A 12,127-nucleotide genomic window follows, 5' to 3' on the forward strand; every position below is an offset into this window, starting at 1 on the left:
TCCCCCTATATATCATTCACATACGAACATATTAAGTTATCAAATTATAATTTAATTGTTTTTAAGATTTTTTAATTTATAACATTTTCACATGAACTTTTATATATATATATATACATAAACCATAGGGGTACATGCGTAATACGGCGACAACGACGACGATGGGTGGGGGTGGCAGTGACAATGACAATGACAATGACAGTGACAGTGACGGTCGGCGGTGATGGCAATAAAGTGTCGTTATTATATATAAGTAATTGATGTAAACGAGGTAGTATATATAATTTAAAAGTAGACGGATGTATGCTGTAAATATTTTCATTACTAATATTATAAATATATTTAATGAAAATATTTAAATTATTAAATAAAATGATGGGTTTTTTTTTAATTTGAAAATAATTTGGGGCTATTTTGAGTAAATGTAATATGTAAGTTGAAAAGATATTGAAATTTAAGGATATTTTAGTTTTTTAAAGATAGATAATTTAGAGGGGATATTGTAATTTGTTTAATTGGGGGGAAAATAATAATATATATCCAATAAACATGCATGAGTGGTGGGTTTAAATTTATATGAATCGACAACTTACATCTAAACGAAAAAATTGTGGGGTGGGAGCAAAACACGCACTCTTATTTTATACTTAGATTGCATTTTTATGTTGGCTTCTTGTAAATTAACATGACTCTTCATCCTAGATATTCCCTTCTCTATATGTATTATTACTAATAACTAATAATCTCTCCAATGATTTGTTTATTTTGATCGATTTTAACTTTTGTTTATTTATTCACAACCAATCGATAAGCTATCTTATTATATAATTAAGCGATATATGGTTGATTCTATGTGGTATTTTTATTTAGGGAGAATTTCAGATATATCCCATTTTAACACTCTAATTACATTTTTACCTAACTAAAATTAATAAATTCATATATACCTAATTATAGCTTATACAAATTTTCACCAACAAACTCCCTAATCGCATTTAATAGGAGGGAGAATATGATAGATTATAAATTAAAATTGGGTATAAGAAAATGATCAATCCTATTAATTTATCCTCCTAATGATATGATCATGACACATGTTGTAATCAAATGATGAGATTATGAGAGAGAATTTACATTTGGCAATGAGTTAAGGTATTAGGAAGATATTAGGAAGATGAGTTAGGAGGATTGATCATTTCCCGTGGGTATATATGAAATAATTAGTTTTAGTTGGGTAAATATGTAATTAAGTTGTTAAAATAAGATATATATATATATAATTCTCCCTTTTATATAAGTGATAATTAACTTTTTTGCTTATTTGTCCAATTTTTGATATGGAAGTCCCCATTTTAAATTGTCATGTATATGTATACCTCATTTAACTTAAGTTTAGTTGGGATCCTTATTTGACAAATTATATCCCAATTAGAAACATTTGAGGTTAATAATATATTTTTGCATTTTAATAATTTGACCACAAAGTTTTCTAGTTTTCAACTTTGTCCCTATCAACATTTTAATTTAGTTTTTCTTGAATCATTTGACCACTAATATTATTTGGTTTTTGTTTCCTAATACTAATGCTAATAATCATTATATATATAAAATACTAAACTAAAAAACAGATAAAAATTTAGCTGTTATATCCTTTAAAGTTAGAAATAAAAACAATAATTTATTAAATTAAAGATAAGGATAAAACCTGTGACTTTTAACGAACCACGTGGATGATTTATATAAAAAAAACTCTAATTTTTATAACATGTACTATAAAACGTCATTTAAATATATAGAGACAGATGATAAATATATCAAAAAAAAAGCTAGATTCTCCTAATAAATAGCCTAATAATTCATTTAAAAACCTTAAATTATTACCTATCAAATCCACAAATTTTTTTTCCTCATAAACTTATCTTTTGTTTCTATCAAATATCATAATTATATAGTTAGATAAATTTTATGTTTTCCCGCAACTATGTTTATTTTCCGGTTACCTTTTATATATTTTCCGGCATTGATAAATTGGCGAGTTTTTGCTAGTTTTGTACACTACACTATGCAATTTGACAAGTTTTGGTAACTTTTAGCGATAATATGTGTCGTAATTTCATCGGTCGAAAATAGTCAATTTACAAATATTTGGCATTACAACCTTGTCCCTTAATAACCGCTATATCCGAGTAACACTTTAGTTAGAGAAAGTTAAGAAAAAGAAAAAGTCGGCATAGTAATGATGAATGGTCTTTAGTGGTCTATGGGGATGATATATATAAAGCAAAGAAATGCTACATAGTACAGTAATATAAATATAAATAGGGGTATAGTAGTAGATGCGCTGGTACTAGTATTATATACTCATAATAATAAAATGTTGATTCATCTCCAGCCGGATGCTGCTACAAATTATCGTCTTTCCTAGCTAGCTAACATCATTCATTCTATTCTATTTTATTAATAAGTATGCAGCTGATCGCCTGATCAGTAGCAACAGTAGTAACTGTAATTGTAATACTCCATATATTCTCCATAAGAATATACTCTGTATTTATATTATATTGGAGCGAGCACAAAGAGAATGAAAGCTCCTTCAAACGGTGGTGGTTCCACCACACCCTCTTCAACAGCAGCTCAAGGTGTCTATTCTTTCTTTCTTATATAATAATTGTATGTATATTTTGCTGTGTTAATTAAGTTGTTGTTAATTTATCGATCATTAATCCATTTCTCCTTCCTTCCTTAATACATTCATATATTCTATTATTATTATTATTATTATTATTATTATTATTATTATTATTATTCCTCCTCTGGCCAGCCAGGGGTGGTGTTATCTCCTCTCCAAAGACTAAATTATGGCCCCCTTCTTCTTGTGTTAATTAGTCTTACATTATTCATTACCACAGTACTATTAAACAACCTCTCTAATTTTCTAAATTTTTGTCCCTCCGTACATCATAACATACCTTCTTTTTTTTTACTCTCAATATATGCCTTTTTTGTGTGAATTAGTTCTTCTTCTTTTCTTTCTATAACGTACTGTAATAATTATCATAGTCCTATTCTATTCACCCGAAATAAATAAATTATGAGCTACATAGATGAGTTCAATTTTGAATTAGTTGACAAAAACTCACTCAATGCATCTTAATAATACTCCACCTCCGTTGTTGGTCCCACTCACTTACTTCTGCCTATTTCATAATTTTGTGATTATATTAGGAAAATGTTTCTAAATGCAGCCCTTATAGTCGCACTTAACGTGCATAAAAAAAAAAAATTGTATTTATCATATCAAAAATTCACCTCTGAAGAACTATTTAATGCACCTTTACTACAGTTCTTAGGGTTGTGTTTAACAAAACCCTATATATATATATATATATATATATAGCTGTGTGTGTACGTGTGTGGTGTTCCAATTTGTGATGGTGTGTCTTAAATATGCACTGTGCCCACCCTTAATTTTCTTCATTCCCATTGATAATTAGGCGATGCTATATTTTCATCACCTCACATGTGTCGCTCTTACATTGATACTCGACTCTTGCCCACTAAAATAATTAATAATATCTTGACGAGTGTTAAAAACCCAAGCTTGATTTTATATATTAATTTATTTTCGAACGCATCCTGATTGAATTTAATTAAGCAAGGAGTGCAGTGGGTTGTACAAAAAAGAAAGAAAGAAAAAAATGATTATGAGTTTGTTCAAGCCGACAACTTAATCGCTTACAAGATAGGTGTTGTATTATGTTGATGTTAGGTGTTAGGAAGATAATGAACTCGGAATTATGGCATGCTTGTGCTGGCCCAATGGTCTCTTTGCCACCCGTTGGAAGTCTGGTTGTCTACTTCCCACAAGGTCACAGTGAACAAGTAAACCTTCTTCTGTATCAAAAATGTTATGTGGATTACGAAATTTCAAGTGTTCCTGTTTACTTATCAGCCTTTTTTATTTATGTTTTTTGGGGAAATGCATTTAGGTCGCAGCATCTATGCAGAAAGATACGGAAAACATACCTAGCTATCCTAATCTTCCTTCAAAGCTCATCTGCATGCTTCATAATGTCACATTACATGTATGCGATTTCTATTTTATATTTGCATCAGTAAAAACGGGTAATGCACCATTTTGGTTGACCTATTTTCATTCTTTTTGATTAGGCTGATGCTGAAACTGATGAGGTGTATGCACAGATGACTCTTCAACCTGTAAATACAGTAGGTTAACTGGATACATTTCATTTTATTTATATATATTGGTTTTACTTCAAGGTATATAAAAGTTAGTCAACTGAACATGATTGTACATGCAGTATGACCAGGAAGCATTACTTATATCTGATTTGGGTCTGAAGCAAAACAAGCAGCCTGGTGAATTCTTCTGCAAAACTCTTACAGCTAGTGACACAAGTACTCATGGTGGATTTTCTGTACCTCGTAGAGCTGCTGAAAAGATCTTCCCACCTCTGGTATATCCAATCTTCCTTGATCTATGTTTTAATGATTTTACACAACATTGCATTTCTCATCTACGTATTCATATTTTGATAGGATTTTTCAATGCAACCTCCAGCTCAGGAGTTGATTGCTAGAGATTTGCATGATCAATCTTGGACATTCAGACATATTTATCGAGGTTACTTGGCTTTTTAATTTTGATGCCTTTTCATCAATTAATATATCTCTGTGTTCCATAAATATATGGTTTTATGCAAACATGTGACATCTGAAGACACACTTTGGATTTAAGGCTTCTTATCTTGCTTAAATTTCAGGACAACCCAAGAGGCATCTACTCACCACAGGATGGAGCATTTTTGTCAGCTCTAAAAGGCTTTTTGCTGGAGATGCTGTTCTTTTCGTAAGGTATGGACTATAAAGATACTTTTGATTGCCATGCATATCTGTGGTCGCACTTAGCTGACAGATAGTGATCATTGTAGGGACGAGAAGTCACAGCTTCTGCTGGGAATTAGACGTGCTAACAGACAGCAGTCTGCTCTCTCCTCATCAGTTATATCAAGTGACAGTATGCACATTGGAATCCTTGCCGCCGCTGCTCATGCTGCTGCTAATAACAGCCCATTCACCATTTTTTACAATCCTAGGTAATTACATAACACCATCTCATAAATTTAGTAGCAAATTTCTAATAATTCCAAACTACGAATATTTCTTGCATTCTATTTTAAGTAGTAATTTGTAAATGTGAAAATGTTTAATTGACAGGGCTAGTCCTGCTGAGTTTGTGATACCCCTGGCCAAGTACAATAAAGCAATGTACGGTCAAGTTTCATTGGGCATGCGGTTCAGAATGATGTTTGAAACCGAGGAGTCAGGAGTGCGTAGATACATGGGAACCGTAACTGGTATTAGTGATATGGATCCAATCAGGTGGAAGAATTCACAATGGCGTAGTCTTCAGGTACACCAACTCCCATCGTAAAAACAAATGTGCTGCTCCCAAGATGGATTTTTGTTTTCAAGCCTGCAATTAAGGGTCCTTTAATTAATTTCACACTAGCAATTGTAAAACTTGTTCAAAAGATTTGTCTTTATAATATACTTACTATTTTGTTTTTGGGTAAATGATCATTCGACCATGGTAAACATTCATTAATGAAAAGTAAAGAATAAGTACAAGACAAGCACCTTTGTGCCCCAGTGGTAAACCGGCTGCTCAAAAAGACATAAACCATATAGGGGTTCCAAACAGGCCCAGAGACACAGACTCCCTATCACATCAAAATAATTCTAGACTAGCATTCTAAACATAAAATGGCATAATCAAAATAGCTAGTCTAAGTAACATCTGCTCGCATAAACCGGGCAGTAGCTCCCGTGTCTTCTTCAACCTCCTCTGTGTCACCTGGATCAACAGAATTTCCTGTAGTGTTAGCTGGTGCAGGATCAGACAGGTCCTCAGGAGAAACTGAAGGTGTGCTAACATCATCAGTGTTAACCTTACAAAGTGTATCAAAATGAAAGTGTGCTAAAATATACTTACTTTTATATCATAATTAAATGGTCAAGGTAATACAATGCAGGTTGGATGGGATGAATCCTCAGCTGGTGAACGTCCTAGTCGGGTTTCAGTTTGGGAAATTGAGCCGGTTGTGACACCTTTTTACATGTGTCCACCTCCATTTTTCAGGCAAAAGTTCGGTCAACAGCCTGGTACTCGTTATCTCTGTGCTCTGAACTTCATGTTTTAACCATAAAACGATTTGCATCTTATGTGTTGACATTTTGTAGATAGTGATATAGAGATAGAGAATGCTTATAAAAGAGGGATCTCCATGCCATGGCTTGAAGATGCAAGTATGAAGGATGGGTCGAGCTCAATCTTTCCTGGACTGAGTCTGGTCCAGTGGATGAGCATGCAACAAAGTCTTGGGTTCCCACCTTCCATCAATTCTCTAAATAGCAGCCTCAGCTTTGAAGATCCGTCCAAGTTATTAAGCTTTCAATCCCCACATTCGAACAAAGCAAACCAAAAGAACCAACTTGTGACTCCCCTGCAACAACTATCTCCCCTGTGGCCCCAACAACACCAACTCTTGCATCCAACTAACATAAATCAACAACAGCTTCAGCAGCAGCAACAACATCAATCGCAAGAAAATAATCAACAACCGTATAATCAACAACAGAATTCGATATACACTCAGATACAGCAGCAACAACTACTACTACTGCAGCAGCAGCAGCAGCAGCAGCAGCAGCAGCAACAACAACAACAACAACAACAACAACAACAACAACAACAACAGGAACAACAACAGCAACGACAACAACAACAACAACAACAGCAGCAGCAGCAGCAGCAGCAACTAAAACAACAACAACAACAATATGAGCTGCAACTACAACAAAAACCACAATCACAACAAATTTCAGGAAATAGCCAACCTCAGCAAACCATTGGTTCGGCCAATAGGACTTCGTTTCAGCCTTCATCGATGTCACAACATCAAATTGAACAACAGAAAACACCATCACACTCACTCCAACATAACTTGACACTAAGGCAACAGAGCGTATCAGAGCAGCAGCAAACACTGCAGATAGTGCAAAAAATGCAACAGCAGCAGCAGCATTTTTTCTCGGCTTCAACTCATGTAGAGCCTCACTTGTCTCCACAACAGCAGGTTTTGCCGCAAATTCAGCAACTCAAACAGCAGCAACAACAACTTAGCAGTAATAGCTTGTCAACATCAACACTTGTGCAATCACCACACTTTCCTTCTAACCAACAACAAAGTCAATACAAACCAATAAGAGTTCATGGTATTACTGACGTGGATCCTCCTTCATGTTCCACATCTCCTTCTACAAATAATTGCCAACTAACGCCATCAAACTTCTTCATCAAGAACCAACAACCACTGTCTGTTCTAGGGGATATCCAGAGTCAAGTTAAATCGGATACAAGAGTGAAGCATGAGTTATCTAACTTAATCCCAGATCAACCAAAAGACAAAGGTATTGTTACTGAGCCGACCACATCTGCCACATCATATTCATTGGATGCTACTGGCCTTCCACACAACTTCAACATCCCAAACTTCTGTTTGGAGGCTGATGTTGTTCAATCGCAAAATAGAAGTGATATCTCTTTTGGGGCTAATATTGATTGTTTGCCGCCTGATGCTTTGTTATCAAGAGGTTTTGATTCTCAAAACATGATGTCTAATTACATTGGTGGCCCAAGAGATATTGACACCGAGTTGTCAGCTGCTGCTGAGATAAGTCCACGGTCATTTGGGGTGCCGGATATGTCTTTCAAAGCAGGTTGTTCAAATGAGAATATTCCTGCGAAGGATGCTGGTGTTTTAGGTAATGGGTTGTGGGGTAATCAGTCTCAGCAGCGCATGAGAACATATACAAAGGTAACTTGTACATGCCCCTTTTATAAATTTATTGTATTTTGTTAGGTTCTAATATGTTTTTAACATTAGTTACCATTCTATTCTAATGGTTTTAGGTCCAAAAACGTGGGTCGGTAGGAAGAACGATTGATGTGACACGTTACAAGGGGTATGAAGAGCTGAGGCATGATCTTGCTCGCATGTTTGGGATTGAAGGTCAGTTAGAAGATGCACAACGGGTGGAGTGGAAACTTGTTTATGTTGACCATGAGAATGACATATTACTAGTTGGTGATGACCCATGGGAGTAAGTATAGTCTTCTTTAACCAAAACATTAGTCGTGTATTCCTTTGATAATTAGTTGATGTTCCTAACATTGACTTCTTACTTTTTCAGGGAGTTTGTCAGCTGTGTTCAAAGCATAAAGATTCTGTCATATTCTGAAGTACAAAAGATGAGTTTGGATGGTGATTTAGGTAACGTACCGGTTCCCAATCCAGCATCTAGCGGAACTGATAGTGGAAACCCATGGAGAGCACAGTATGACGACAATTCAGCTCAATCCTTCAATAGGTGAAAGAAAATTTTATATGCAGTCAACAACTCTGACTCATATTTCTGAGCAGCATATATATAGAAGATAGGTTAATTTACAAGTGTAAATTTCGCTTTATAGAAACAACAGAACAGTGTATTAATTGTTGTATGATGATGATGATGATGATGATATATAGAGTTGAGTAATAGGTATTTCTGAATGTTCTAACTGTTCAGAAATCAAATCAGAAAGGTAGAGAAGGAGGTGTAATTACCATTTTGTATGTTTGTAGCTCCAAAAGCCCATCGCTTGTTTTTTAAAAGATGGGTTGTCTTCAAGATTTCAGCTTTCAAGAATTGCTTTTGTATTACTATTACTATGTAATATATATAGTGTGATTATGTGGATGGGGAGAATCAAAAGAAAAGTGTAGAATTCGTGTGGTAGCAGTGTGTTGACATTCTTTATTTTGATTGAATAGATTAAAGGTTATTAAAATATATTGGTTGACCTTGATTTTATTACTATATTGTATAATTAATAGTCTAAACATGTGAAACAAATTAGTCAAACTTTGTTGGTCAACCATTTCTTTTATGGTGCATACCCCACCAACTCCATTAGTTTTATATACAAGGCTTTGATTATCAAGATTTAATCTCAAATCATTGTTGACAGTATGATTATTTTACAAAACAATGACATGTCTAAAAACGTTAAAGATAATTGTCCCCTCTTATTACATTTAAACATATAGATTTGTTTTACTATAATTCAGCGAATGATTAATCCTCCTAATTCATTTGCCTAATAATCAACCTAAGGATGATGGCATGTAAAAATTCAAAAGGTAAAATTAAGAAACTGATTAAGTGAAATCCACTTGTCACATTCATATAATTTTAGGAGAATTTTTAAGCTAATATTTAAGAGAATTAATCATTTCCGTTTACGATATATTCAAGTAATGAAAATATTCATCCAAATTTTGTTATAATTTAAGGTCGTCCTAACCACTATGGACTTACTCATCAATCTCATAATCTATATACAGGTGGTACCAACTCATCCTCAATATATGACCTCAACCTCATTCAAGTTTAGAAGCTCGGGGTAAGAGAGATTGAAGAGTTATGGCGTTTGGGTACGGACATGGGGTTTATCAACCTTAAAATATTAATGTCCATACGCAAAACCCAACCAAACTGAATCGGGAAATTGAAAAACTGAACCGAACTAAATTTTCGAATCTAACGGTTTTGGTTTTCTAAAAACCGAACAGTTTCAATTTTGGGCAAAAATCGACTCATGCTTACCCTACCACTAATGAACACGAATTATGTGTAGGTAAAATATGTATAACTTATAATTAAGGCCTATATAATTTAAACTACTATTTTTAAATTTAGTTATAGAGCAAATTTTATCCATTTTTAAAGAAAAAAGATGATTTTGTCTTGCTGACGACATATTAATAGATATGCTTTCCTATGTTGTTAATAACGGTGATATAACGATTATCGATTTTTCCTCAAAATACCGGTCAAAATAATGGTTCTGATATTATCGGTGTTAATTTACTGATATTTTGTCTTTTAAATTTCGGTCTAATAGGTGTTAATATAGACTTTTTCTTCTCTTTTTAATGAGCCCAAAATAATAGATACTTAATAGTTCAATCTTAACAATATAAAAGGCAAACATCTTTAGCTGTGAAATTATTTAATAATTCATCATGGTTTGTGTTTTAAAAATTGTTCTTCGAAATTATTTGAATGTGAAGTATGAACTAGGTATAAAAAAAAATGATTATTCTTTTAAATGTGTTACAAAAATTATTAAATAATTTCGATTTATTTGATTACATAATAAGTATAATCGATTTATTTGTTTCCTTTTGATTTTATCCTTTGAGTTTATTAAATATCATAACCTAATTGTTAATTTGGATTGTTTATTAAATATCATAAGATATGTGTATTTTAGAGAGATTATGTAATATTCAGGGGAGTTTATGTATATTTATTAAATTCAAATGTTTAATTTGTAACTTTTTTTCTAACAGGCAGCACGGATCAATTTCTCTTCTTTTATCTATAGTGTATTATAAAAAGAATAGCCTCTTATTTATGGAAATGTTGAAATTTGTGTAATATTTACGCATAACACCCTTTAAAATGTTTTAATCTACACTACCCACTTAACATTAATAATTAAATTAATTAGATATCAATAATTAATTTTTTAAAATATCTCCAATAACCATCTATGTCAATTACTTTTAAACCAGTAATTTACACCATTCGGCATTGCATTCGCTACTAAGAATCGTCACTGCAACAACTACCGTCGTATTGTGCGGGTACCGTAACAGTATATGAAATAGATATCATATCAAATGTGTGATGTAATAAAATGGAAAGTTTATGTTGTGGACCACGTGAATAAAAACAAACGTGGTGCTTTCTTTTTAGTAATGATGTCACCGCGTAACAACGAACATAAATAATAGTTAAATGGTTATTATATATACTTGTGTGTAGTATTTGGTGCCATCTGGAACGAATTCCACTAATAGTTTTCTGGATACTTGACAATCAACACGCCCCGTTGACCTTCCGCCAAATTTTATTCAAACTATATATACTCACTGCAACCGCTACCCAAAACTAAATTACTCACACACACACACTGGCTATATCTTATAATCTCTAGCTAATTAATAATCAAACCTATATATATATATATATACTGCTGCGCGCTGCTTCATCATCCTGTCATCTATGGGCGAAGAAGGAAGAGACATCAATAATATGATCCACAACAACAATGTCGACGTAGACGAGGCGAAATACAGAGGCGTCCGAAAGAGGAAATGGGGGAAATGGGTTTCAGAGATCAGACTCCCCAACAGCCGCGAAAGGATATGGTTGGGGTCGTACGATTCCCCGGAGAAGGCAGCTCGTGCTTTCGATGCGGCTCTCTTCTGTCTGAGAGGCCACAATGCCAACTTCAACTTCCCGCATCAGCCTCCCAACATCCCGGGAGGCACGGACCTTCACCCTTCCGAGATACAAGCCGTCGCTGCTCACTACGCAAACTCCACCACATCTCATCATCATCAGTTGCATAATGTTTCCGTTTCCGATGATCATGATTATATTATTTCCACCTCATCATCATCATCATCATCTATGGATGTCGTGTCCTCGTCCCTAATGGCGGATCATAACATACCCGATTATGGGATATTTCCGGGATTTGATGATTATTTCATACCCCTACAGCCTTCATATACTGCTGCTTATGATTACGGTACTACTACTGAAGAGGTCATTTATGACGGATCAGGGGTTTATTCGCAAGATCCATGCCACCTTTGGAACTTCTAATAATTTATAATTCAAATTAATTAGAAGCTAGCCGGCCACGAGATTGATCGATCAACTATATATATATTAATTTAAGCCCCATCGATCAAATCATGAATAAATGAAATGAAGATTGAGCTAGCTAGGGAATTTATATACATAGGTGATGATGAAGTTGAGCATATATGCATGTGTGCGCATGCATGGCCCATTCCCTTTTTTAGCTTCCATCATGTTTTTGTTAATTTTCCCCGGCCTTTATATTACATACATTTCATTATATATATGTATAGCTACTTCCATCATTCCATGCAAGATGGTGCATAGTAATAGTAAT

General features: G+C 34.0%; 2 protein-coding genes and 1 long non-coding RNA gene across 3 annotated transcripts; 2 read left to right on the plus strand and 1 right to left on the minus strand.

The window, feature by feature from the left end:
• Positions 1–2,334: 2,334 nt before the first annotated feature.
• Positions 2,335–8,775, plus strand: LOC122599021 (auxin response factor 7-like). Its single transcript, XM_043771468.1, has 13 exons — positions 2,335–2,639; positions 3,770–3,882; positions 3,990–4,085; positions 4,171–4,227; positions 4,323–4,478; positions 4,561–4,645; positions 4,785–4,875; positions 4,953–5,117; positions 5,239–5,434; positions 6,057–6,186; positions 6,265–7,901; positions 7,997–8,187; positions 8,278–8,775. The coding sequence occupies exons 1-13, from the start codon at positions 2,582–2,584 to the stop codon at positions 8,456–8,458; spliced, it is 3,156 nt and encodes a 1,051-aa protein (XP_043627403.1). The 5' UTR covers positions 2,335–2,581; the 3' UTR covers positions 8,459–8,775.
• On the minus strand, positions 5,405–6,107 carry LOC122599023. The gene is made up of 3 exons (XR_006323844.1): positions 6,017–6,107; positions 5,662–5,941; positions 5,405–5,497 (listed from the first exon to the last, which is right to left on the minus strand). It is a non-coding gene; the product is annotated as an uncharacterized LOC122599023 (long non-coding RNA).
• Positions 8,776–11,126: 2,351 nt separating the features above from the next.
• Positions 11,127–11,944, plus strand: LOC122599022 (ethylene-responsive transcription factor ERF017-like). Its single transcript, XM_043771469.1, has one exon. It carries the CDS (start codon positions 11,203–11,205, stop codon positions 11,809–11,811), a length of 609 nt encoding a protein of 202 aa, XP_043627404.1. The 5' UTR covers positions 11,127–11,202; the 3' UTR covers positions 11,812–11,944.
• Positions 11,945–12,127: the final 183 nt, after the last annotated feature.

Source organism: Erigeron canadensis, chromosome 5 (genome assembly GCF_010389155.1).
Source record: "Erigeron canadensis isolate Cc75 chromosome 5, C_canadensis_v1, whole genome shotgun sequence".
Taxonomy (NCBI): Eukaryota; Viridiplantae; Streptophyta; class Magnoliopsida; order Asterales; family Asteraceae; genus Erigeron; species Erigeron canadensis.

Bases quoted from the DNA above. Each gene is read 5' to 3' on its own strand.
- LOC122599021 (XM_043771468.1), top strand. From the start codon at position 2,582: ATGAAAGCTCCTTCAAACGGTGGTGGTTCCACCACACCCTCTTCAACA. The intron at 4,086-4,170 runs GTATGCGATTTC...CTTTTTGATTAG, and splicing joins TTCATAATGTCACATTACAT to GCTGATGCTGAAACTGATGA. The intron at 5,435-6,056 runs GTACACCAACTC...AATACAATGCAG, and splicing joins CACAATGGCGTAGTCTTCAG to GTTGGATGGGATGAATCCTC.
- LOC122599022 (XM_043771469.1), top strand. From the start codon at position 11,203: ATGGGCGAAGAAGGAAGAGACATCAATAATATGATCCACAACAACAAT.